This window comes from Pipistrellus hanaki (assembly GCF_964339955.1).
Source record: "Pipistrellus hanaki genome assembly, chromosome: 10".
Taxonomy (NCBI): domain Eukaryota; kingdom Metazoa; phylum Chordata; class Mammalia; order Chiroptera; family Vespertilionidae; genus Pipistrellus; species Pipistrellus hanaki.
The window spans coordinates 25380722-25408233 of record NC_140512.1 but is presented as its reverse complement, the minus strand read 5'-3'; the positions used below and the strand labels follow the sequence as shown (position 1 = coordinate 25408233).

The window sequence follows — 27512 nt, the reverse complement described above, 5'->3', positions numbered from 1 at the left end:
CTCTTAGGTCACACCTCCAGGTATATGGGCCATGAAGAGTAAAAACCCAGACTTGGTTCATGAATTAGTTGCTTCTGTGGGTGCAAGCTGAAAACAGGTGACAACTGCCTCCTAGCTGCACCCAGGGGTGGTTTTGATAACCAGTCACAAGGGGAAATCTTCCCAATGGCAGAGCTTTAAGTGGAGTACCTAGTCATCCCCTTTGTGAGCAAAGATAAGTGGCCTAGGTTTAGGATATTTGTGGACACATGGGCACGGAGACATTACTTGACTGGCTGTTAAGGCATTTGGGAAGAGAACAATTGAAAGGTTGAATACAAGGGGTAGAGGCACGTGGCATATGGGAATAGAGCCATGACATCTTTAGTGGATAGTTATGTACTTAAATATACATATATATTTGAAGTGTATCTTCATATCACATGAAACGTATCTTCATATCACACATTATCACCACCCAAAAGTTGGCACAATGGGCACATGAGCAAAAGGATCATGTTGGCAGGGATGAAAATTATGTATGGGCTCAATAGCATGGGCTCCTATTCACTAAAGCTGATCTAGTGTTTCTACTATTGCCAATTGTCCAACCTGCCAAAAAGAGACCATCTGAGTTCTTGATATGGCACAATCCTTTACTATACCTAGAAAACCAACCAGGCAAGTTGATTATACTAGGTATAGTAACAGGCGTATTTCCAGATATGAGTTTGTCTTTCTCCCTCACATCACTTTTTGAGGATTTACAGATAGATGGTTTGATTCATTGGCATGGCATCATACATAATTTCATTTAACGGATTGAAATCACAAAAAAGGTTTGGAATGGGTTCATGATCAGGTGACTCTTACGACATACTCAGTAACCTAGAAGCTGCCTTGAAGGTGATATTTTTGAGCATGGAATATAATCTAGAATGTTTAAAACATTTATATGGTGCTATGTCTCTGCTAAGAAAATACATAAGTCTGGGAACCAGTAGATAGAAGCCGGAGTGGCCCTATTGGTCATTAGTCTTGTGACCTTCTAGAAATTTCTGCTTCCCATCTGAGCAACTCCTGATTTACAGCCAGGTTATCATGGGACTCTATTTTTCGTTTTTAATAATTTTAATTGATTTCAGAGAGGAAGGGAGAGAAACATTAATGATGAGAGAATACTTGACTGGCTGCCTCCTACACATCCCCTACTGGGGATCAAGCCACAACTTGGGCATGTACCCTGACAGGGAATCAGATTGTGACCTCCTGGTTCATAGGCAGACATTCTACCACTGAGCCATTCCAACTAGGCAATAAGGCTAAATTTTTATAATATCAATATTTCACTTGACAGGTTTTTAACTTCATAAAGCACTTACCATATTCTTATGAAACAATTATGAACATAATATATAAAGATGAGTCGCAAATTTACAATTTTCTATAATAGATATTCAATTCTGTAGAAAAATGTAAATATCACTTTTATTGTTAACATTTACATTTGGTTCTGTAAACAAAGTTGGCAAAAAAAGAGAAAAAAAAAACAAAAAACCTAAGAATTTTTATACATATTTATAAAATTTCAGTATGATCTTTATCCTTTTTCAATTTATATATTTTTTAATCTAAAAACCAGTAAATGTAGAATTTGAAGGGAAAGAGGAAAACATTGATGACAGATTTGAATCATCCTCCCTCCAAATATCGAAACCATCACAGATTCCACCATTTTCGGTGTAGTTTGTGAAACCCAAAAATTCTGATGTCTCTTCACTAGTCTGAAATAAGTCTAGTAGAGATTGTGAACTACAAATTCTGTTTTCCTCTTGTGTACTAAGACATTCAGTTCTTTTCTCATCTAAATCCACATTTGGTTCCAGATTTTCTTTTTTATTTCTTCGTAATAATATTTTCACTTTCCGACAGATTTTACCAGAAGGTAAGTTATCCATATTCTTGATGTCACATTCATTGGGTTCCCCGAGACAACTTTGGGATGAAGTGTTTGCCTGAATAGTTCGGTGCTCCTGTGAACTGTTCATTGCTGACAGACTATAATCATGACATATTAAATGAAGGTCCTTTTCCTTCAGATCCTTTGTTGGAAAAAGCACAGCATCTGATTTTTGTTTAGGTTGAGATGAACTATTATCTAAATTGAAATTAGAAACTTGTATAGATGTCTGCAGCCTACACAGACAATGATCTGTTCTTACTTCTTCCAAGTTATTTTCATTTATAATTAATTTACATTTAGAAATATCAAGAATGCATCCCTGTCTGTTTTTACCTGGAGATAGATGTGTAAAATTTTGTCTTATGTCATTTTCAGCTGGATTTAACGTGGAGCATTGATTTGTTTTCTCATCAAGTCCTCTCAATTCATTTGAAGGGTTAGGGATGTGCTCTGAAATAAACACAAGCTTCTCTTCAGGTTGCTGGGTTTCTTTATATAGACAACTCCGCTTGATTACATGTACATTATTTTCCATGAAGTTTCTCTGAAAAATTGGTTGCAATTCTAGCTTTTCTTTTGGTTCAGACTTTTTCAGGATATTTGTAGTAATAGGAGAAAGGGACCCAACGCTGTATTTTAATCTTTTTAGAAAAGAAAAAAAAAGAATAAAAATTGCAAAAAAGAATGTCTTAATAGTTAAACATTAATTAGTAAAAATCTTTTAAAACTATTTATGAAACTTATTTAACTTAGGTAATATTACAAATACACAGAAATCTTAGCATTCAGACAAATTTAGATGTTTTTAAAGTAATAAAACTACAGATACAGCTGAAAACTCTAAAGTACCCCTCTTCCAATCCATTCTTCCCTTCCAGCATCTTGAATTTGGTGTTTAAAACTCTTTCAACTATATAAAGCAAACAAAGATGATAGTAGAGAGATTTGGGGTCACTTTCATTATCCTGAAAAATTTCATAACTTCTATGTTGTGATGTACATTTTCAATTAAGTTAGCAATGTGGGATGAGCAATTATTGGGAAATCTAAGGCAGAAACACACACAGTAGGTCCTTGGGTTACATGGGAGATCCATTCCTATGGCGCAACGTAATGCGATTTTCGAAGTAAGTCAGAACCCATCTACACGTCACTCACATGGAGCACATAGACAACAGTAATGAAGTGAAACAGTAAAAAAAAAAATTAAAAGGTAACAATTCCTGACCTTTAGTTGTGATAAATAATAAAAAAATAAAGCACATGTATACATATGTTGAAATGATGGAATTTTTTTTTATAAATGGGAGATGGTGACATAACCATGAAACGACTTATGTCAAATCTGACGTAACCCGTATCTATCCTTCTATATATATAAAAGCCTAAGCAACTAGTCGACCACAAAGGGGCAGATGCTCAATGCAGTATCTGCCTCCTGGTGGTCCGTGTGCTCCAAAGTCAACCTCCTGTGGCCAGCCAACCCCCCACAGTACCTGCCCCTGGCCAGTCGGCCCCAATCGGATCGCTGGCCAGGCTAAATGAAAAGCTTCTTAAAACTTCCTAATAGTAACTACAAATTCTAGCATTTTTATTTCAAGTGGATGGTAAACTTCATGATTTACCAGGGGTTGACAAACTAGTACAATGGCTAAATCTAGCCTGCAATCTATTTTCCTAAAAAAAGTTTCATTGGAACATAGCCACACCCATTCATTTACATAATGTCCATGGCTGCTTTCATTGTATAATGACAAAGCTGAGTCTTAGGGTTCACAAAGCCTAAAATATTTACTATTTTTAAAAAACCCTCCTCTGGACTATAATGTTAAAACAAGGACCTTAAAAGTAATCTAAAATAAACACTTTTGGTAGTAAAGAGGGGAGAAGAAAGAAGTAATCAATCCTTAACTGTATTTACATTCTCAAAATATATATATTTCAAGTGGATGGTAAACTTCAACTAAGAATAGGAAACTTTGGATTTATTTTTAGTTTAATAAAATAGTTTAAAATTTAAAACATAAGTGAATAAATTACCTTTTCTTTTTAGGTATGTCCCTTTCATATTCCACAAATTCAAAAATTAACTTAGATATGATGTTATCAACAACTTGATAGCAATTACTCTGTGCAAAGTTTCTGTGTTGCTCAGTTAGGAGATGCTAAAACAAAACAAAAGAGCATATATATTATATTTTTAAATCAACAGATACCTTTTTCTGTTCAGGTTTGCTAACAAATACATGTCCCTAAAATTAGGTTTGTAATAACTACTCCAAATACCTTTTACTAGAACTTCAAAGGATGATAGAAGTAAAAGTAATTTTTGAGAAACCACCAAAACTACTGAAAACACAGGTTAAGGGTTACCAAATCCCTCGCAGTAAAAAATCCATGTATAACTATACCAGTTGTCTCTCTGCATCTCCCTCACTCCAGATACCAAAATCTGAGATGCTCAAGTGTCCTATGTAAATCAATGCATACAGTCAGTCCTCAGTATCCACCAACTCCCAATTTCAGATCAAAAACAAGTACAGGTATTTCTTTAAAAAAATAATAATCCATATTTCAGTGGGCCAATACAGTTCGAATCCGTTTGTTCAAGGGTCAACCTTACTTTGCTTTTCAGTCTTGCATTTTTCAATGAAAAAAGTCAAATACTAATTTGTGGTTTCAATATAACTGAAAACAAATGAACTGTATCAGAAATCTGAAGATAAAGATGGAGAAAAAAATAACATTTACAGTGCTCTGATATTTTTGAGAACACTTTTCCCTTTACTACTTTATTTTAGCTTTATACAACTACCACTAAATAAAGTAGGACATATAAAATATCCAGTGAACAAAATGTTATAATTAATATACAAGAATCCAAAACAAGAAGCTATAAGGTAGATTAAGCACATAAGTAAAGTACAATGAATGCTGTGAGGTATAAAAATAATTTATAAATAAGGAACACATTTGAGAATAAGCAAATGATTTTATTTCTCAGGGCTTATAATGGAGAATAGAGAGAAGTTATTATTAATTTTAAAAGTGGTCAAGAAAAAACATAAATAAGTTCAGGGTATTGGAATAAAACTCACAGGAAACAAAATTCCTTTTGAATAGGTGGAATCACCAGGTTAATTCTATTATTTGTTTGTTAGCTAATCAGGGAGTTATATCCAAAAGCCTACACCAAGATGATCATAGAAGAACCTCTATCTGCTTCCCTAGTTTCAAAAAAACTTTAATTTTTGATTTAATTTTATTTACAAAAACTAAATTGTCCAGCTTTCTCAAAAGACAAAAAGCACACAACACAGTACAGTTGACCCTTGAATAACTTAGGGGTTAGGGGGTGCCAAACCTGGCACAGTCAAATATCGGAGTATACCTTTTGACTCCCTATAATACTAACAGGATATTGTTGACCAAAAAGTCTTAGCAATATAAACACAATTAACACATATTTAGTTTCTATCATCTCCGCGTCTGTTAGATCCTCTACCAATAGTCTGATATGATACACAATATAGTAGATGTTATATATTTTATTAACAATAGATATCAAAGATGAAAAGATAATGTAAAAAAACATCCCTACTTATATTGCATTGATAATGAAGTAGCAATATGATTACTTCCAATAGTTAAGAAAATCTCCCAAATTTTTCAATATTATTTACTGAAAAAAATCTGCAAATAAGTGGATGTGCACAATTCAAAGGCCAACTGTATTCTGGTATATATTCCTTCCTTCCTTTTGAAATTTACCAAATAAAAACTATGTATGTCCAGTAATGTTAAATGAATAAAAAATGAATTAAAACTTAAAAAGTAACATTAATTCTCTTCTAAGTTCTGATTCAGTTTATTCATGTTCTTGGAAGGAAAAATAATTAATTGAAAAAAAAAAAAAAAAACTGTTATGTAGTTCCCCTCTATTTCCACCTAGCTTTTCTTACTTATCCTGTAAGTATTGATATGAAAAATACGCTCATTATTACCACTATCCTTCATACTTCATTATTTTGATTCATCCCACTTGCAGATGTAAGTTTTTATATCTTCTCTGCCAAACCATAAGATATATAAGAATAGAGTATATGTCTACTTATTATTGCTAAATCTCCAGTAATCAATTTTTTTCAATGAATGCCTTGATGCAGACTAAAAGCATATACATGAAAAACTTTAAAATTTTTTTTTAAAAAATCAACCCCAACATCCACTTTCAGTAATTATCCTTTGTCATGGCCAAGTGACCAAGGTTTTTGTTTTCTGGCCTCAATAGTTTCTGAGTATCAAATTAGGATAGCAAGCTGATACTAAGGAAAGCATCCATTCCAGATTATTCTGTTGTAATAACATCAAAATAAAATTTAAGGACCAAGCTATAATTTAAATTTTCAAAATGATTTAGCTTCTCATTAAAACTAATTTAAAATTAATTGTATTTTTCTCCTTTATTATATAAGTAAAACACAAAGCACAAATACATTTTGGGTTACAAAACAATCATACTTCAACTAAGAGTCAGTAGAGAGCCTAGATGGGTGGCTCAGTGGTTGAGCGTCAACCTATGAACCAGGAGGTCATGATTTAATTCCTAGTCAGGGCACATGCCTGTTTGCAGGCAATTCCCAGTAGGGGCTGTGCAGGAGGCAGCCAACCTATGATTCCCTCTCTTCATTGATGCTTCTCTCTCTTCCTCTCTGAAATCAATAAAAATATATATTTTTAAACAGAGTCAGTAGACAAGAGACAGTTTATGGATCAGATGTTTTTAAATATTATTCTCTTTAACTTTTCTACCATTTTCTACCAAAACCAAACACCAAAATAAATCTATTTACTGTTTTTAAAATTATAACAGCTAACATTTAGTAAGCACAGTGCCAGGCACTTTCTAAGTTCACACAAATAGGAAGCCAATTTTCAAACCTGGGCAGTCTAGATACAAAGCTCTTGCCTTTTTTTTTTTTTTTTAAATCAGTTTACAAGTTGTAATAGTTCCCATTTTTAACTTTCTCTTCATCCCACATATCCTTCCAACTATTCCATTTCTCTATCTGCTACTTCAAAGAATTGTCTTCATTTTCTTCTCATCCTCCCATTAGTAAATCACATGCCCATTTTTTAATTGTTTAAGCCTGCAATATTACTGTCACCTATGACTCATCCTCTCTTACTCCCAACATCCAATCCAATGACAAATCCCCTTGGCCCCACTTTTGAATTACATCCACAGTGTGACCACGTCTCCTGCCTTCTACTTAGTCTAGGTTTCCATCATCTGTTCTTTGGTCCCAACAATCAGTTTACTAGTTTAGCGCTTCTGCATTGTTTATTTCAATATCTACAGGTCTTACTGTTTCCTCACTTCTCTCAGGCCTCTACTGAAATATTACCTTATCAGTTAGGTATTCTTTATCTAGTCTATTTAAACAGCAAAATCACCATTCCTGCTTTATATTTTCCCACAGTACTGACCTAAATGTTCTCTATATATCTTTATTATTCTTTTATCCTATAGTTACCTGACTCTCTTCTAGCCCTCCAACCCCCCATTGAATGTAATATTTATAAGGGCACAGAATTGGTCTTTGTTCAATACTACTTGCTCAGAGCAGTGATTCTTACATAGCAGATGCACAATAAATATTGGTTGAATAAATGAATAAAAATGATTTTTCAATATACTTTCTTACTTTGGGTTCTTAAAATTTCAGGTAATTCTATCAAACAGAAATATATACTAGTTAACAATTTAATGTTATATCCACAATCAGATATCTATTCATAGTTTTAAAAATATCAAACCCCAAACATAAAATCATGCTTACAGTTTCGAGATCCTCATATTTTTGCAAGCAACATTCACAATATCCTTTTTTTTTCTTCTCTTTCAATTGGAGTTGAGTTGGGATTTCATCACATTTATCGCCATCCATTTCGATTCTGGTAGAAATATATGATAAAAGGATTAACTGCTGAACATAAGGAAGAATACAAGTCTATAGTCCCTGCCTATTAAACAGAATCTGCCATAATCTGCATAGAGATTTGTACCAACAAATAGTTTTAACCATTTTTCTTTTTAAACAATTGAGAAGCAAACTAAGAACGTTATGATGATTCTGGGGCATATTTCAGATCAACAACACATTTTAATTATGTGCAATTTTCAATCCCTTTCCCTCCCCCCGCCGGACCCCCTTTCCCCCCCACCCACCTACCTAAAGTTTCTAAATGTGACACACTTAAAAGAGATTCAGACTTCAAATCTAGCCAAGGAGCAATAAAAATATATAGGGGGAACCATAAGAGTGAACACACACACACACACACACCATAAATGTATTATTTTCATAAAAAGTTACTTAAAGGTTAAACCAACCTTAGTTTAACCTGAGTTTGCTTTTGGATGTTGGATGGTTTATCTATATCAAATGGACTGGAAGGCTTCTGAATAGAGTAATTTATATAAGGCATATTGGTCAGTTGAAGATAAAATGGTCTATAAAGTCTAAAAGAATAAGAAGAAAAACACATGAACATTTTTATGGCTAAAGAAAACACATTTGATGTTTTATATTTTAAAATCATAATTCTTCTGGAATCTGAAACAATAGAAATCAGTTAAAATTTCCCTTCCCAATTTTAGACCCATTTTTTTTAACACATCAAAAATAACTTAGTTGTGGTAAAATACACATAACAAAATTTACTACCCTACCCATTTTTTAAGTTTATAGTTCAGTCGTAAGTACATTCACAATGTTTTTTAACATAAACACCATCTATCTCCAGACCCTTTGAATCTTGCAAAACTGATTCTATACCCATGAGACAGTAACTCCCCATTCTTTTTCCCACCAGCCCCTGACAACTACTATTCTACTTCCTGTCTATATGAATTTAATGACTCTGGGTACCTCATTAGATGGAATCATGCAGTTTTTTTTTTTTTTTCTTTCTTATTTCACTTTACATATAGTCCTCACAGCTCTTCCATGTTGTAGCACGTGTCAGAGTTTCATTCCTTTTTAAGGCTGAATAATATTCCATTGTTTATATATACATTATCCATTCATCTTGGCTATAGTGAATAATGCTATGAACATATATGTATGTGCACGTATCTCTTCTAAGATCTCGATTTCTATTATTTTGGATATATACCCAGAAGTGGAATTGATGGATTTGGTATTTCTAATTTTTTGAAGAACTTCCATATTGGTTTTTCCATAGTGGATGCAAAATTTTCCAATCCTGCCAACAATGCTCAACACTTATCTTCTGTTTTGTTTGTCTGTTTATAATGGCTATCTTAAAGGATATGAGGTATATTGTAATGATTTGCATTCCTCTGATGAGCAGCAATGTTGAACATATTTTCATATGCCTATTGGTAACTTGTATATCTTTGGGAAAATGTCAAGTCCTTAGTCCATTTTTAGTCAGGTCATTTGATTATCTGTTGTTGATTTTTTTTTATTTTAATCCTCACCTGAGGATATTTTTCCATTGGAGGCATGTGTCTTTGAGTGGAATTGAACCTGAGACCCTTCAGCTCTCAGGCCTACACTCAATCCATTGAGCCAAACCACCTAGTGCTTGACTTCTTTATACCAATGCCTTATTAAACATATGATTTGCAAATATTTTCTCCCAGTCCACGGGTTCCTGTTTTCACTCTGTTGTGGCCTTTGGTGCACACAAATTTATAATTTTGATGTAGTCCAATTTTATTTTTTTTAATCTTTTATTGCTTGTGTTTTTGGTGTCATATCCAAGAAATCACTGCCAAATCCAATGTCATAAAGCTTTTCCCCAGCATTTTCTTTCCAGGAGTTTATAGTTTTAGGTTTTTAAGCCATTTTGAGTTTTGAAAACATACAAACAAATGTCCTTTCCCCAAAGAATGATCTTGACATCCTTGTCAACATGTGAAGATTTATTTCTAGGCTCTTTATTCTATCCCACTGGTCAATATATCTGCCTTTTTGTCAGCGCCAAACTATTTTGATAACTCTAGTATTGTACTGTTTTGAAATCCAACTTTGTTCTTTTCAAGACTGATTTGGGTGTTCAGGGTCCTGTGAGATTCCATATGAATTTTAGGATGGAGTTTTCCCTTTCTGTAAAAAATGTCATTGGGATTCTGACAGGGAATGCACTGGATCTCTAGATCACTTTGGGTATTACTGACATCTTAGCAATATGAAGTCTTCAGATCCATGAATATAGAATATCATTTATTGATGTCTTCTCTAGACCTAATTTTGAATTGCAGCCCCGCCACCCATAATACATTTTATAAAGAGACGCATTCTACACACATTAATCACCTAAGTGAGTACCCAAGAGAATTAATTATACATCTACAGGAGTAATTAACCACACATGTCTGAGTAACTAGAAAGTCAAGGTAAAGAAATATGATTCCCTAATGCCAACTAATTCATTTATACCTTAATTTTCATAAATATTATCCTTTAATATATCAGAGTGAGTTTAGAAAAACTACCACATAAAATGTAAAGACTCAGTTATGGCCACGTAAGCTTAGTTAGTTAGAGCATTGTCCTGATACACCAAGGTTGTGGGTCTGAACTTCAATCAGAGCACATATAAGAAATAAACCAATGAATGCATAAGTAGAACAACAAATATGTTTCTCTCACACGCTCTCTCTCTAAAATAAAAATGTTAAACTCAGATTTGTATTTCCAAATAGCAACTAGTAATTTATTTTTCACAAATGTAGAAGCAATTATTAAGTAGTTGTTACAAATCATATGGTACTGAATTTACCCAGATGATGGTTATTTGAAATATTAAAGAAATTAGTTGGTCTCATGATTGTTATAAATTAGATATTTCAAGGAATTATTATCTATAACATACTGAAACTAAATTCAGCTCTAAAGCACAAATTAATTAATGCTACTTTCTGTTATTTCTGCCACATGTACATTAGTTATAATATAAATCTAACATAACAGTACTGATAGAAGTACATTGATTAGATTTTCTGTTTTGTTATTATATTTAAATGATAGAGATTGAACTTAGATACTTACTGACTCATATCTTCCACCTTTAGAAAAGGCTTTTTGAGTCTACCTGCTTGAAAATATATTAAAACATGGCATTAGATATTACAAACCCAGGATTTAAAACAAACAAACAAAAAAACCTACTCTGGCTAAAACAAAACAAAACACAACACACACAAAAAAATTACCAACTATGTACCCATTATCCATTTCATTTCAATTAGTTTTTTAAGTCTCAGGTGAATTATTTTACAATGTCAATCCATTTTATAACAACAGACTCTGCCTATATTCTGAGATCTTGAAACTAAATGGACACCCCCTACTCCCAATAGACCTATGAGTAGAATTCAGGAGGCTCAAGAGGTTCAACAGGTAAAAAAGAAATTCAACTTTTATTTTTACTAACTTCTAACTGAAATTTGACATTTCCTCAAATTATGCATATAAGTATTACCAGTGCCAATAATTTTGATACAATTAAAATGGGTATTTTTCTATCCTATTAATTACTACAGATATCTCAAAGCATCATTTATGTTCATCATTTTAAAATTACAGTAGTCAGAATCAGTTCTAGAACTTGACTTTAATGTGTAATTAAAGCATGTACATTATTATTATTTCATTAAAAATTTTGTTAACTCAATTCCAATATTATTTCCATAGTAAACTACTAATAATTAAAAAATATTTTTTAAACAGATTGCTACAGGGGTACAGGTTGTTAAAAAGGCTAGGAACTACACATGAAGTTATTTACATGACTTTTGACCCTCCCCCCCCAACTTTGCAGGGGCCTGAACCCTCACCCTTTCTGAGGGAGGTTTACTGCCCCTATGGCTGCTTCGCTTCCCATGCCCAGCTAAAATCGGGACCCAGGTAACACAGAGACTTGGCCAACAGCTGCTGCCCTCTCACTGCAACAAGACTTGAGTTGTCTTGTACTCATGGTGTGGGGAAGTGGGTATTTGATATCTAAATCCAGCCTAGCACCAGGAACTTCCAGGGACTACTCAAGAAGGCAAATAATCTTTTCCACTAATATTTACAGGGTAAAATATTATTGTTAGAGTATTAAATTTGACAGTAAAATAGTAGTCAAGTTTTCAGACTGATTTAAATTGGCTAATTAAAACAAGTGAATATTCTAGAAAAATTAATTGTACTGGACAAAAAGTTGTTCCTAAAGTATTAACTAAAATTTTTATTGGTAGTTCATCTCATGGTAAAATTGCATAACACGTAATGAACTGAAAGCAGTCATATTTTAGTGAAAAAAATTAAAATTTAAAGCTATCAAGACTACATTATAAAATTTCCAAAAGTCTCTTAATATTAAATCAAAAAAGGGAGAATAGTAGAAGAATATCATGTAAGGAAAAATATCCTGTAAGTAAATTACATCTAGAAAATTTTTATTTTAGAAAATTAACTTTCATTTATAATGCCAGCAGGAAGATACCCATGAAAAACACACATGGTGTCAAAACAAGCCAAAGGGAAATCATTTGGGCAAAAATTGAAAAAGGATCTTAAGTAAAATTTATAGAAAAAATTCTTTTCTTAACTTTTGGTCGAGAATATATTTGCATATTTTCAGAAAATAACTCCAAGACCATGTGGATTCCTGCACAGAACTTTTCTGCACAGAGGAATGACAGAACTTTCCAGCCATGTGGATTCCTGCACAGAACTTTCCTGCACAGAACTTTTCTGCACAGAGGAATGACAGAATGAAGACCATGTGGATTCCTGCACAGAACATTCCTGCACAGAGGAATGACAGAACTTTTCCAGCCATGAAGACAGAAGAGAAACAGTCCAGAGATGGAAGATGCTGACGATCCCTTGACATTCTAGCAGTCAGCAGCTGTGTGTCGCTGCAGGTTGCCCAGGACCAAACCAGAAAGGGTTGGACCTGCATTAACACCATTTGTCCACCATCTAGAACTGACATATCACTGTTGACATGTACACATAAGGAAATGTTTAACATTGAAATTGGGACTCAAAAGAACTGATGGCTCAGAAAGAAATTCACTACAGACTGATTCATTTGCCTTTCAGCATAACAATTATTGCTTGTCTCATTTTCGATTCTTATAACTATTTCTAGTATCACATGATCTCACTCATCTAAGGGAAATAATGAACAACATAAACTGATGAACAAAAACAGACCTGGAGACAGGAAAGTATCAATCAGACTGTCAAACCTCAGAGGGAAGGTAGGGGAGGTTGGGGTTAAAGGGGAGAGATCAACCAAAGGACTTGTGTGCATGCATATAAGCCTAACCAGTGGTCAAGGACAACAGGGGGGTGGAGGCATACATGGGAAGGGGTTTGGGATGGAAATGGGGGGATGAGGACAAATATGTGATACCTTAATCAATAAAGAAATTTTTAAAAAAGAAAATTATGTTCTGTTTTCTAAAGCAAACCCAACACATTTAAGTATATAAAAATACTTACTTTTTGTTTTCTGTGTGCCAACCCCTACTCTTTTCCCCTAAAAATAAATTTGATAGTGAAAATACTGGGTTTGAAAGTAAGTGAAAATCACAATTATCCTTAAATTATTTTTTAAATTCATATAGGCAAAGAATAATATTTATAAAAAATCATTAGTCTATCAATTCCAGTCAAACTGGAATACATCCAATGTGGTCAACCAATCCCATTGATTATAACTGAAAACTGAACAAAATACAATAAGCAACTACCTGAAGACTGAAAAGTAAACAAAAGCAAGAATATTGTTGAAGGAAATAAAAACTTAAAGAGAAGCTACGTTTAAAGGGTAAGTTTCCCATCCCCCCATCTTTCTCTTGCAATTTTGCCTTAAAGATGAACCAACCTATAGTCATGGAGTCGATGGGAATAGTGAGCCAGTTATCTCTTCTATGCAAATCCCATCCTTCTATCTAGAAAGAACCTAGAAAGAGGCTCCGGCAATCCAAAGATTACAAAGAGAATCACTGTATATGCCTCCTTTGATTTCTCCCACCTTTTTGCCCTTTGGAGTGGGGAGGAGGGCAATTATGAAACGGCAATTGTAGAAGTACCACAAGCAAATGAAATTGAGAATCCTTGACTTTCCGACCAGAGAAACTATGAAAAGGGTCACTGCATACTGGAGAGTGAAGGGGAAACCACAGACAATAGCAAGCTGGAGAAGGGGATCCCAAATTGCCTATATAAGTCCACATAAAAACCATGCTTAACTCTAAACTGCATATTCTAAGGTCAGACACAAAACAAGAGGTTTGAAAAGAAGAACTATAAGATTCAAACCACACTGCCCAAGTCTTGGGATAATCTATAAGTGATGCATATGCAGAACAAACAGAGAGCTCCATATAAGTCTTTGTATATATCATGCATATATGAGGTATTCATAATATAAAATATTTAATGAAAACTGTATTCAAAGAGTTCAAAGGCCAGTATCCAATTGCTAGTCTTGCCAGCAAATATTCTTTACTGGCAATCAGATCTTTCCAAAATGCCTATCCAATCAATTCCTCTGTTAATAATCTTGCAATACATTTCCAAACCCTCCAAGAAAAAAAAATCTAACTGCTTTATATAATGTAGAAACTCCTTTATACTTTTATATGAAACTGCTACAGACTGATTCATTTTAAAAGTTTCCAGCTTCATTACTTGTCATTCTCTTGCTCTAAGGATAAATATGTATTATAATAAAGAAAATTTGCAAATACAAGCCATCCTACTTAGGACTTCATGTCTTTGCATACACTCTTCTATAAAATTTATTTTCCTTTTAGATCCTAGTAGTATAAGGATTGAATGAAGAAGAAGCAGACTACAAAAGAATTGTCTGACAGATAGACCAGCGTTTTTCAACCGCTGTTCCGCGGCAGATGTTGCCTGGTGTGCCGTAGGTGCAGACAAGACAAGAATTTTATAATTTTTCACTATTTTGTTTACTTAATATTTCATAATAAAGTAATTATAAAATACTTTCTTTGTGTTTATTTGATTCCTATTCAAGAGAATTACTTTATATATAGTCAATATAGGCACAGAGTTAAATTTTTTTAACATTTTCTAATGGTGGTGTGCCTCGTGATTTTTTTCATGAAACAAGTGTGCCTTTGCCCAAAAAAGGTTGAAAAACACTGAGATAGACCATATAACAGAACTATGACTACAGTATGCAAGTTTACCTTAGGATATTAATTATGGCAATAATATATTCTACTTGGCAAAAAAAATCCAGATATATAAACAAAAATGAAACTTTATCACTTTCTTTGATTAACCTAAAAAGGAATGAAAATAACATACCAAATCTCTTATAGAAGTGCTTGATTTCTTGAGTAAACACAATTCCTTTTTCTTTTGTTCAATGTAGTATCTTATGTCTTTATTAAAAGAAAGAAGGGTTTAAGATTAGCATTTTACCTTTGGAGTTAACACGTATTTCTTCAATCAGAATTTTCACTATTTAAAGTTTGGAACCAAAGGAAAGAAATATATAAGACATAAAAGAAGGATAAAATCCTTACCATCAATATGAAGAATTTTTACTCCCCACGATAAGGCATTTGATAATATACTATTTGAAGGAATGAAATCCTGTACAAAAACAATTTGATAGTTTTTCTAAGAAATTACTCTTTTAAATAAGCTGAATTTAAAAATTATTTGAAACAATGTCACTTGAGCAGACTACAACAGCAATAATACCAGTTTTTTCTTCTGAAATTTCTAAAATCAATCCGTCTTAATATATTCCCATATTCTTGACAATTAATACACAATATAGCTTTATAGTTATTAGTCCCAAGAAATTATTCCATTTAAAAATAAAAAAAAAATGCTACAAGCTTCAGAAATCTAATTTAGTAATACTTTAAAAGACCACCAGATGGAGATGTTTCTTCATGAAAAGTAGATTCTATTCTTTGTAAAAAAAGATACAAGCTAATATTTAGGTTTTTACTATGAAAACAAGGAAAGATTTCAAGAACATCTATTTCTTTTTTTCTGCTTGAGTTTCTAATAACAGAATATACACTGTGACTTTTTGAAGTTACTGCTTATACTTACGTGATCCTTGATAGCTTTTTCAGCTAATAATTTTCCTCTGCTCAAACACACCTATAAAAAAGACCAGAGAACAATCAAACATAAAAAGTTCTAAAAGAGTGCCTTATTGAAAAAGGTAAAAAGCTAAACTGAATTGAATGTTTTCGAGACCCAAGGTCAGTTCTATAGTAAATTCTATTTTAACATGAAAAATAAAATAGCTAGATTCCTCTGAAACCATCTAAAATTCAATAAGTTTACATTTCAGTTTTCCATTAAACTAAAGATGTAACTGTATATGTTGTTTTCATATGGTATTTCACTTTTTAAATAAAGCACCTGAAAAGCAGTTGAAATGCTATGAGTAACAATTAAGGTGGAACTAGTCACTGGTGTATAATCTCATTCCTCCAAAAAGCATTAGATAAAACGATATATTCTGTCTTTGACTTTTTTCCCTATGCATTTATCTTTTTTGGTCTAGTAATATCTCTTATATAACTCATTTCTTTTATTCCCTGCCCCGATTTTTCCTACTTCGCAAATGGCTACAGGAGATAAGTTGAGATTTTAAAATCATAATTACATTTCAATCTAAAAATAAGATAAACATTTTAGTTTTAAATCTCTTCCCTTTTCCACATCAAATTAAATCAATTTAATTTATTCTTCACTGTATCTTCCAACTTATTGACAAAGGAGGATGATATCAACAAATCTGGAGTAAGGGTTGGCAAACTTCTATACATTTTAGGCTCTTCCGGCTTTGTAGTCTCTATCCCAGGTATCCAGTTCTGCCTTTATTCATTTACGATTAACTGGTTACAGGAAAGCAGTAAACAATCAGTCAATAAGTAAACACATGGGTATTATGGCTATGTTCCAAATCTACTTTATTTGTGAACAACAAAATTTAAATTTCATTTCACTTCCACTTGTCACAAAATATTCTGATTTTCTCCCTATTTGAAAATGTAAAAAACCATTCTTGGCTTGAAAGCTATAAAAAAACAGGTGATGGGCTGGATTTGGCCTGTGGCTCTAAAACAAACAAAAATATTTCCATTTCTTCTTTAAACAATGACACACTGTTAGTTCTAAGTTATAAATTACTCTACAAAATAGTAATACCGTCATACTTAAATGCAAGAGTCTATCTTAGGAAGCAGAGTATAACTATACAAGCACTAATGGGGGGGGGGGGGGGGAAATCACCTTTCTGTCAGATAGCAGCCCTATTAATGACTGGAAAGCTACACATAATGTAGACATTGTTCTACATAAGCAAACTCTGATGCCAGCATGCTCTTAAAAACCATGAGATCCTCAGGCTATAGCCTTTCTGAGCGTCTCAAAGCACATTTAAGAGACTTACTGAATCTGGAGACTTAAATGAACTTCCATCATGGCTGGGATGAGGTGAAGTGGTTTCTGCAGTATATGCAGATTCTGGACTTGGTACAGGAGAGATGTGTCCAAAGGTTTGTGCAAATTTGGCTTCCTTTTTATTTGAAATAAGATAACTGATATCTTTGCTGAGAAATTCTTCAACTCGCTAAAAGGAAAACAAAGTATTTTTAAGTGAAGTCATATAAATCAGTCTGGTTTATATGCTAAGCCATAAGATTGTAAAATGGTTTGTTTAAAGAGAATTTCCCTACTAAATTGTTTGAAAACCATTACTTAAATGTCTGAATTTAAAAACACATGTACTAAGGTCAGTATTATTGACAATCATTCTCATCCAAAGGCAGGAGAATTGAAATAAGTGAAAACAAATACCAAAGACTTCTAAAATATTTTAAAAGCTATACCTAAATTCTACAGGATCTTACAATATAGAGAATTTTAAAAAATGAAACAAAGTATGTAATAGATGAGTTAATTTCATGTAAGCATTAAGCAGAATGTATGACTCTTGGTTAAATGCAAATCATTACTTCCTTTTTTCCCTGAGCAATTTTCATTAACCAGTATATAAAGTAAATATTCACATTTATCAATTCCAGGGATTATAAACTCAAATACCTACAAGGCCCAGCAGAAATATAAAGGAATATTTTCATTTTCATTAACACGTGGCCCTCACAACTGCCAGTTTCCAATTTTTCAAGAGAAGCCCAATCTCCTAAAAAGTGCTTCTAAAAATTGTGATAAAAATAGGACATAAAAAATTTAACCATTTTCAGGTGTATGATACAGTAGCATTAAGTACATTCATGTTATACAATCACCATTACCCACTTGCAGAACTTTTTCATCATTCCCCGATACTGTATACATTAAACCAAACTTTCCATTCTCCTTAGCTCTTTTTAATCACTATTCTACTTTGTTTCTATGGATTTGACTACTCTATATACCTCATATAAGTGAAATACTGTATTTGTCCTTTTGTCTGGCTTATTTCGCTTAGCACAATGTTTCCAAGGTTCATCCATATTGTAGCATGGGTAGGAATTTCATTCCTTTTCAATGATATCCCATTGTGTGTGAACGCCACATATTGTTTTCTATCCATCTGTTGACATTTGGGTTGTTTGCACCTTTTGGCTATTACGAATAATGCCACTATGATCAGGGTCTTTCAATCCTTTTAGATATATTCACAGAAGTAGAATTGCTTGATTATATAGCAATTTTATTTTTAACTGAGGAACCCTATTGCTATTTAGCATAGCAGCTGCATTATTTACAATCCCATCAACAGTGCAGTTTCTCCACATCCTTATTCACACTTATTTTTTTATAGTGACCATCCTAATGGATGTGAGATGGTATCAAAAATAGTTTTGATTTGTATTTTCCTAATGATTAGTGACATCGAGCATCTTTTCATGTGTTTATTCACCATTTGAAGATCTTTGAAGAAGAGTCAAATATCCAAATTCTTTGCTCATTTTAAAATCAGGTTGTTGATTTATAATTCTTTATACATTCTGGATACTAATCTCTTAGATACTAGCGGCCCGTTGCAGGAAGATTCCTGCAAGAATAGGGCTTCCTTGGGCCTATTCCTGCAAGAACAGGGCTTCCTGCAGCCTAAGCAAAGCAGAGCTTCCTTCCAACTGCCACTGCCCGGCTTTCTGCTTTACCTCCCTCTTCCTTGTACACTGTCTTCAGTCTTCGCTCTGCGCCTATGTATGCAAATTAATCACCATCTTTGTTGGGTTAACTTGCAAACACACTCTGATTGGCTGGTGGGCATAGCAGAATAATGGTTAATTTGAATGTTTCTCCTTTATTAGCGTAGATGTGATTTGTAATTTTTTCTTTTTTTTAATTTTAAATAAATCTTTATTGTTCATATTACAAATGTTCATTTTTTTTTCCTCCATTGCTCCCCTCCACCAGGTTGCCACCCCTCCCTCTGCGCTTTCCACACCCTCCACTGACCTCATCTATAGGTGCACAGTTTATGTTCAGTCTCTTCCCGCACCCCCCATTCCCCTTTTCCCTGAGTATCATCAGTTCACTCCCCTTTCATACCTCTGATTCCATTATATTCACCAGTTAATATTGTTCATTAGTTTTTTTAATTCCCTTGGTTTTTATTCACTTGATAGTTATAAATTCATAGTTCAAATTTTTATCTTTATTTTCTTCCTCTTCCTAAAGAACCCCCTTCAGCAATTCATATTATTCTGGTTTGGCGCTGATGAACTTCTTTAGTTTTTTTTTAATTTGTGAAGCCCTTTATCTGGTCTTCGATTCTGAGTGATAGCTTTGCTGGGTAGAGTATTTTTGGTTGTAGGTTCTTGCTATTCATCACCTTGAATATTTCTTGCCATTCCCGTCTGGCCTGCATGGTTTCTGTTGAGAAATCAGCTGACAATCATATGGGTACTCCTTTATAGGTAACTACCATACCTGTTTTTCTCTTGCTGTTTTTAATATTCTCTTTGTCTTTTGCTCTTGGAATATTATGATGTGTCTTGGTGTAGTCCTCTTTGGATTCCTTTTGTTTGGGGTTCTGTGCACTTTCTGGACTTGTAAGTCTAATTCTTTCACCAGGTGGGGGAAGTTTTCTGTCACTATTTCTTCCAATATAGTGGTGCCTCGCATAAAGAACGCCTCGCACAGCGAACGCTGCACACAACGAACTTCATTTCATGATTCATACAACGAACTTCGTTTCACACAACGAAGTCGCCCGAGCTTCCACGACCGCTTTGCCCGAGCTTCCACGACTGCTTCGCCCGAGCCTCCACGATCGCTGCCGATGTATTGCATCCTTCCGCGCAGGCACTGCAGGCAGTCGTTAGTCACTGCGCTTAACTTAAGCACGTATCGCAGCAATCGTTCTTCATTACAAATTAAATCACGCACGTATCACGGCAGTCGTCCTTTTAAGTTAAACTCAATACACTGTATCCAGATTCAGCTGAAGCAAACAGGATCAACGATCTTTACTCCGATACTCTTGTCCGTTATTTCCGGCAGATGTTGGAGAAAAGAGAAAAACAAACGACTTTGGACAGGTTTTTCATGAAACCATCGGCCAAAAAGCAGAAAATGGATGAAGATGTGCAAGATTCGGTAGACTCTACTTAGTCTGTCTTAAAATTAAAAAAATGTGTGTTTTTTTTTTAAAAAATTATGTTTTTAGATGTATCTAAATAAAAATAATAACAAAAAATTTATCTTTTTTTATGTCATCTTAGCATATTTTATGCTACAGAACGAATTATTTTTTTTAACATGTATTGTTATGGGAAAACGCGTTTCACATAACGAACTTTTCGCATAACAAACTTGCTCCTGGAACGAATTAAGTTCGTTGTGTGAGGCACCACTGTATATTTTTGGTATCTTGCTCTCTCTCTTAATTCTGATGTTGGTTCGCTTGAAGTTGTCCCAGAGGTTTCTTACATTATCTTCAACTTTCTGGATTCTCTTGTCTTCTTGTTTCTGTGGAGGAGTGTCTTCTGGCTCTTTGTGTTACAAATCTTTAACTTGATTCTTGCGATCTTCCATTCTGTTTTTAGTACTCTGTATATTTTTTATTTCAGACTATGTATTCTTTACTTCTAGTTGATCCCTTTTCATATCCTCATAGGTCTCATTTATTTTATTGGCCTTTTCTAGGAAATTCTTGAAAAACCTTATAAACGTGGTTTTGAACTCTATGTCCAGTCTCCTTTTGTCCTCCATTTCCTTATCTCGGCATTTTCGTAGCTTCCCTGAGTTGGTAGGGAGGCTTTGTGTGTTACAGTGTCCTATATGGTTCAGTGGGTCAGCCTCCCAGTTACCTGAGGTAGACATTCTTGGTGCACCCCATTGTCGGCTGTGTGTATAGCCTTATTGTAGTTAAGTCTTGATTGTTGTTGTTATCACTGGGAGGAACTGACCTCCAGGCCAATTGGTTGTGAAGATCAGCTGTGTCTATGCCGGGAGACAGCCTTATTCTACTAAACATGCAATTTTTTCTCTCTCATTCGGTGAGTTGTCTTTTCACCTTGACAGTGCTCTTTGATGAACAAAATCTTTTCATTTTTATCAAGTCTAATGTAACTATTTTTTTATTTTAATTTGCCTGTGCTTTCAGTGTCATATCCAAGGAATCAACACCAAATCCAATGATATAAAGATTTTTCCCATATACATTCTTCTAAGAGTTTTAGGTCTTATGTTTAGATATTGATCTATTTTTAACTAATTTGAGCATATAATGCACAGTAATGATATAACTTCATTATTTTGCATGTATATATCCAGTTATCCTAGCATCAGTTGTTGAAAAGATTGCCCTTTCCCTATTGAATGGTCTTGGCAACCTATATATGATGGTTGAATTTCTGTTCTATTATTATAGTCTATATGTCTGTCCTTATGCTAATACTGCTTTAATTGTGGCAAATAAAGTAACTGTTACAAAACCATCTACAACTACGGCCTGCCCTATCGCAGCTTAACCTAACAAATTACAGCTCTGGTCAGACAGTTCCAAAACCTCCAAACCCTGAGCAAAGAGGAGAAAACTAGTTTACTCTTTCTGGGTGGCCTCAGACAGTAGCTCACCTGCACCCCATTGGAGATCCAGAAGCCAGTGTACCTAATGGTCAGTGTGGGATGACACCAGATTTCAACTCCTCACATCCATAAGTGACACATTCAAGAGGCAGACTCAGTGAGCACCAAAGCCCCACTGAAACAAGTCCAGCCCCGTAAGTGTGTCTCCAGCACAGCAGTTATTCCATTATAGACACAGCGGGTCCTCACAGCCAATTGGCCTGGAGGTCAATTCCTCCCAGTGATACCAACAACAATCAAAACTTAACTCTATAACAAGGCTGTAGACCAAGAGTGTCCACCTCAGGTGATAGGGGAAGCTGGGAAGCAGCAAAATTCGGAGACAAAGAAACATGTCACGAATGAAAATGGAGGAAAGCAAACAACTGAACATAAGAGTTCAAAATCACATTTATAAGGTTACTCAAGAATCTTCTAAAAACCACCGAGAAACTTGATGAGACTTCCGAAGAGCTTACTGAGACCTTCAAGGACCTTAATGAGAATGCAAAAAAAAAAAAAAAAAAAAAAAAGGAAAAGAATCCGTCAGAAATTAAGCTTACACTGTCTGAAATAAAGAATATACAGAAATTCAACTCTAGATTAAAGAACCCAAAGAATCAAACCAAAGATCTGAAATAGGAGGAAACAAAAACACCCAAAGAGAAAAACAAAAAGAAAAAAGAATCCAAAAATATAAAGACAGTGTAAGGAGCCTCTGGGACAACTTTAAGGGTACCAACATCCGAATTGTTGGGGTGCCAGAAGAAGAGAGAGCGCAAAATATTGAAAACCTATTAGAAGAAATAATGACTGAAAACTTTCTCTACCTTATGAGAGAAATAGACTTACAAGTCCAGGAAGCGCACAGAACCCCAAACAAGAGGAATCCAAAGAGGACTACATCATAATTAAAATGCCAAGAGCAAAAAAAAAAAGAGAGAATCTTGAAAGCAGCAAGAAAAAAAAGTTAATTACCTACAAGGGACTATTAGCTGATTTCCCAACATAAACTATGCAAGCAAGAAGGGAGTGGCAAGAAATATTCAAAGCGATAAATAGCAAGAACCTACAACCAAGATTACTCTACCCAGCAAAGTTATCATTCAGAATTGAAGGTCAGGTAAAGAACTCCACAGACAAGAAAAAACTAAAAGAGTTCATCACCACCAAACCAGGATTATATGAAATGCTGAAGGGTATTCTTTAAAAAGAGGAAGAAGAAAAAGGTAAAGATAAAAATTATGAACAAAATTAGGACAAATACATACCTAATAACAAGTGGATCTAAAAATCAAGTGAGTGCCGAAACCGGTTTGGCTGAGTGGATAGTGTCGGCCTATGGACTGAAAGGTCCCATGTTCGATTCCGGCAAAGGGCATGTACCTCGGTTGCGGGCACATCCCCAGTAGGGGGTGTGCAAGAGGCAGCTGATTGATGATTCTCTCTCATCAATGTTTCTAACTCTCTATCCCTCTCTCTTCCTCTCTGTAAAAAATCAATAAAATATATATTTTTTTAAATCTGATGAACAGAATGGACTGATGAATGTAATAGAATCAGGGACATAGAAAGAGTGTACTGACAATTCTCAGGGGGAAGGGGGTGTGTGGGGTGCGGGAAGAGATTGGACAAAAATCTTGAAGACAGTGGTGGGGGTAAGGGCATGGGGTGTGGTGGGGAATCAGGTAGAAGGGAGCTATGGGAGTCTGGGAGGAGGAACACCTGTAATAATCTGAACAATAAAGATTTATTTAAAAAAAAAAAAAGAAATGGTAATGTGCTAGGGACAGAAATAAGGACATCACTAAATTATTGGAAAGATAGTGTATGGAGAGATCAGAATTTTATAAAAACGTTTTGTTTTGTTTTCCCTGAAAAAAATTAAGGAATCAAGTCAGTAAGTCTTATTATCAAATGCATAAATTAATTCAAAATTTCTTTCAAATGCCTCAGGAACTGATGGGGAGGGGTGAGAAAAAGAGGGACAGGGCCAGCAGTCCCAGCACTAGCTTCTATACTCTATTTTAGCTAGAGCAGTTCCCTTTTACTGGCTTTACACTTTGGACATCTAAATGATTTCATCTGAAGTGCCCACTGCTAAAAACACAAATCTAAAGTCACAGATTTAGATCAAAAGAGCTAATGGTTATACATCACATATGAGAAAGCTGCAAAACTATATAAGATTGTTTTTTTTGTAACCATTAATTGCTAGAGGAACAGAATGGTGCAACAGCATGTTAGTCTGGGAATCAGACTAGTCATTTACCTTTCGTAGGCCATTTACCCTCTCCTGATCCTCAAATATTTAATTTCTAAAACAAAGGGGTCTTTACTCAATGTCTAAGGTCCTTAAAAACTTAAGACACTCTTGACAGGTGGTCCAGTCAACTTGGTAGCAGGCCTATATGAAACATGACTTTTAGGAATATAATCTTATGGTTATAATTATGATATAGGGGTACTATGACAAAATGTGTTCAAGGTTTTAAGAAAATGAATAGCAAAAAAAGTAAAATAGCTTTTCAAAGATAGGTAAGTTAAAAATCACAACAATAATTCCAGTCAACTTGTTACTTGTGCTTCTGCAAATATCTACTCCTGGAAAGACAAGATCTTGTTCAAGATGTTAACCTTAACAAAGTGCAGCAGAGACCGTTTAATCAAGAAGAATTAGGAAATAAATTAATAAAACTTTAGCCTTACTTGCTAAAATTACCTAATATTAATTAACCTTAAGCCCAAAAAAATCTTAGAATTTTACCCAAATTTTCTAATTTCCTAATCATTTATTCAATCTATAGAGTAGAAAAGAAGCATGTTTTCCAAATTCTTAATCCAAAATTCTGTTGTTCCCTTAATGACATTCATTGTGTTGAGACTATTTATCAGTCAAAAGCAATTTTATGTCTCAGGTTTCCCTGGCTCTGTAAATAACATTCTTTGTGTTATGCTAATCCAGACAAATTTATGCAGCTCTCCAATAATCATAAGCAAGGAGTTCCTGCTATCTGGAAGACATCCCAGCATTACAAAGAAAAGACAATTAACAGTTCCACCAGAACAAGGGATTCTCACCTCACTTCTCACACTTTGTGAACTTTACACTACTTATTTAAACTAATAATCACAGAAACCTGAAAGTTTTACCAGGCTACAAAGGTTAAAACACATAATTTTCCATTAATGATATAAAAAGTTTGTACTAGGTACTTGTTTTCCAAAATGGCATTTAAATGATTATATATTAAAAAGTACTAGTTACAATTTTTCCCTTTTTTTCAGTGCATGATTTTGACTTACCCCTCCTAGATCCTTAATGTCCTTTTGCAGTTTTTCAGAAATGGTGACAGAAGGTAAGTCGATGTAAAATATCTTTCCCCAAAGTGGCTTATATTTGGATTTTTCTGGTTTGTTAACAGTTTTCAGAGATTTCAAAGATGGTCTGTTTTTTTCATTTTTGAGTTGGATTTCACCTATTGTTTAAAAATTTAGAATTAGATGTTTTCTGCAGAAAAAAACAAACTTATATTGTTTTAAATAAAGGGGTTTTTTTTGTTTGTTTTTTTTTTAATACACTAATCATATCACAGAAGGGGGGAAATCTTTTATCCCACCAATTTAAGCCATATTTCTTTGTGGTCCCAGTTAGGATGATGGGAAAATGCCCAATATAGTTTAACGGATACTGTATTGTAAAGCAATTATTGTTTACAGCCAAGAGTAAAGTCTGAAGGAAAGATCCATGCGTTTATGCTTTATGTATGAAGGTAAGGAACTAGTACATAAAACCTTATGGAAAGATTTTCCTCCTAAAGTGCAAATTTCATGGAGTCTTTGCTCAACAGATATTTCTGGAGCACTGCCGTTCTGCTGGGCACTCAAAACTGGTACTTCAAATGGTAAACAGTGGGCCCAGCTTGGGGGGGCGGATCTGCGGCTTGGAGGCTGAGTGTGGACCCGGGGGGCCCTGGGTCGCCAGGGGGATCTCCAGGGGCGGGGCACGGCCAGGGCTGGGGGCCTGAGCCCCGGTGGGGGCCTTGCCTTTCTCTCACCCCCTCTCCTTTCCGCTGTCTCCTCTCCTCTCTGTCTAACGTCAATAAAAACATACAGTTAAAAAAAATGGTAAACATGTAGCAATGTAAGAACCCTGTTTCCGAGAATGGTCCAGTCCTCGGAGATGCCTCGCTGCCCGAGGTGTAGGTTCATGGAGAGTCTGTCTGTCTGTCTGTGAAGAACTACACGGTCCATGTGAAGAACTTCACTCCTTCCAAGCTGCTCTGAACATTACCTTTCAGAACACCATCTGCTCCTAAAGGGAGAGTACTGTGGCACACAGCACATTACCCAGAGAGTAAGAGAGGCTGTGAACTTTACAGTTTGTGTTTGTTTTTTTGTTTATCTACATGAAAACAGCCCGCGGTGGGTGTGAAACACAAATCCTTTCAGCTTCAGGAGGGAAGAACACAAAAGAATGAGGAGACCAAGATTCCACCCACAACCCCCCGCTTCCATCGCGAAGCCAAAAGCGCCGGGAACATCTGCTTTTAAGCTGAGGATGGAGCCGCGAGGCCCCGGGGCGCACACTGCTCTCAGGTTTTACAAGGGCCCCCCACGCCCTGGAACTGGGGGGCCGCCGTTAGGGCTGCGCCAAGAGCCGTTCCCTTTTTGGGGGCAAAACCCTGAACCGAGGGGAGCCTTCCTCTCAGTCCACACGCCAGAGAGGCAGCAGGGGCCCCAAGGGAGAACTCCACAAAGCATCCCCGGAGGCCCCGGGAGGAGGGAACCGTTAAAGGGCCTGCAGGCGGAGGAGGGGCTTCCTACCCTGGGCATTTCCTTTGCTGTGGATCCTCATGGCTCCGGGGTTCATGGCAGCCGCCCGGCACCTACATGCTGGATCCGGAGAGGGCGTCGGGCCCGGAGGGCGAGGAAGCGAGGCTCCCCGAGGCCCGGAGGCCCGCCGGCCGCCTCCGCTCCGCAGACCCGCACAGCCGCGCTGTGGAGACACCAGGCCCCGCTCGCCGGACTTCCGGGCCCGGGCCGGGTTCAAGGCTCGGAGGAAGAAGGGGAGAGCTCTCGCACACACTCCGCCGGCTGCGGCGGTTGAAGATTTGAAAACGCGTCACGAGGCCGCGGCGCCCAGACGCGCGCCCCGCCTCCTCACGCCGCACGTCCCGGCCCTCAAGCCCCGCCTGCTCGCGCCGCACGCCCCGCCCCAAACCCTGCCTCCTCACAACACAAGTCCCGCCCCCAAGCCACGCCTCCCCGAGCCGCGGGTCCCGCCCCAAGCCACGCCTCCTCGAGCCGTACGTCCCGCCCAAGCCACGCCTCCCCGAGCCGCGGGTCCCGCCACAAGCCACGCCTCCCCGAGGCGCACGTCCCGCCACAAGCCACGCCTTCTCGCCCCACAAGCCACGCCTCCCCAAGCCGCG

General features: G+C 35.8%; 1 protein-coding gene across 2 annotated transcripts; it reads right to left on the bottom strand.

Annotated features, from left to right (window-relative positions):
• Nucleotides 1–1544: 1544 nt before the first annotated feature.
• DBF4 (DBF4-CDC7 kinase regulatory subunit) lies at nt 1545–27255 on the bottom strand. Of its 2 annotated transcripts, none has more exons than XM_084896191.1 (12): nt 26905–27255; nt 25384–25556; nt 17441–17620; nt 16087–16137; nt 15543–15612; nt 15322–15398; nt 13480–13516; nt 11029–11074; nt 8340–8468; nt 7786–7900; nt 3983–4107; nt 1545–2583 (listed from the first exon to the last, which is right to left on the bottom strand). In XM_084896191.1, exons 1-12 carry the CDS (start codon nt 26948–26950, stop codon nt 1611–1613), a joined length of 2022 nt encoding a protein of 673 aa, XP_084752317.1. In that variant the 5' UTR covers nt 26951–27255; the 3' UTR covers nt 1545–1610. The 2 variants fall into 2 exon arrangements, with proteins under 2 accessions (XP_084752317.1, XP_084752318.1); XM_084896192.1 differs by having other exon boundaries at nt 11029–11071.
• Between the last annotated feature and the right edge of the window lie 257 nt (nt 27256–27512).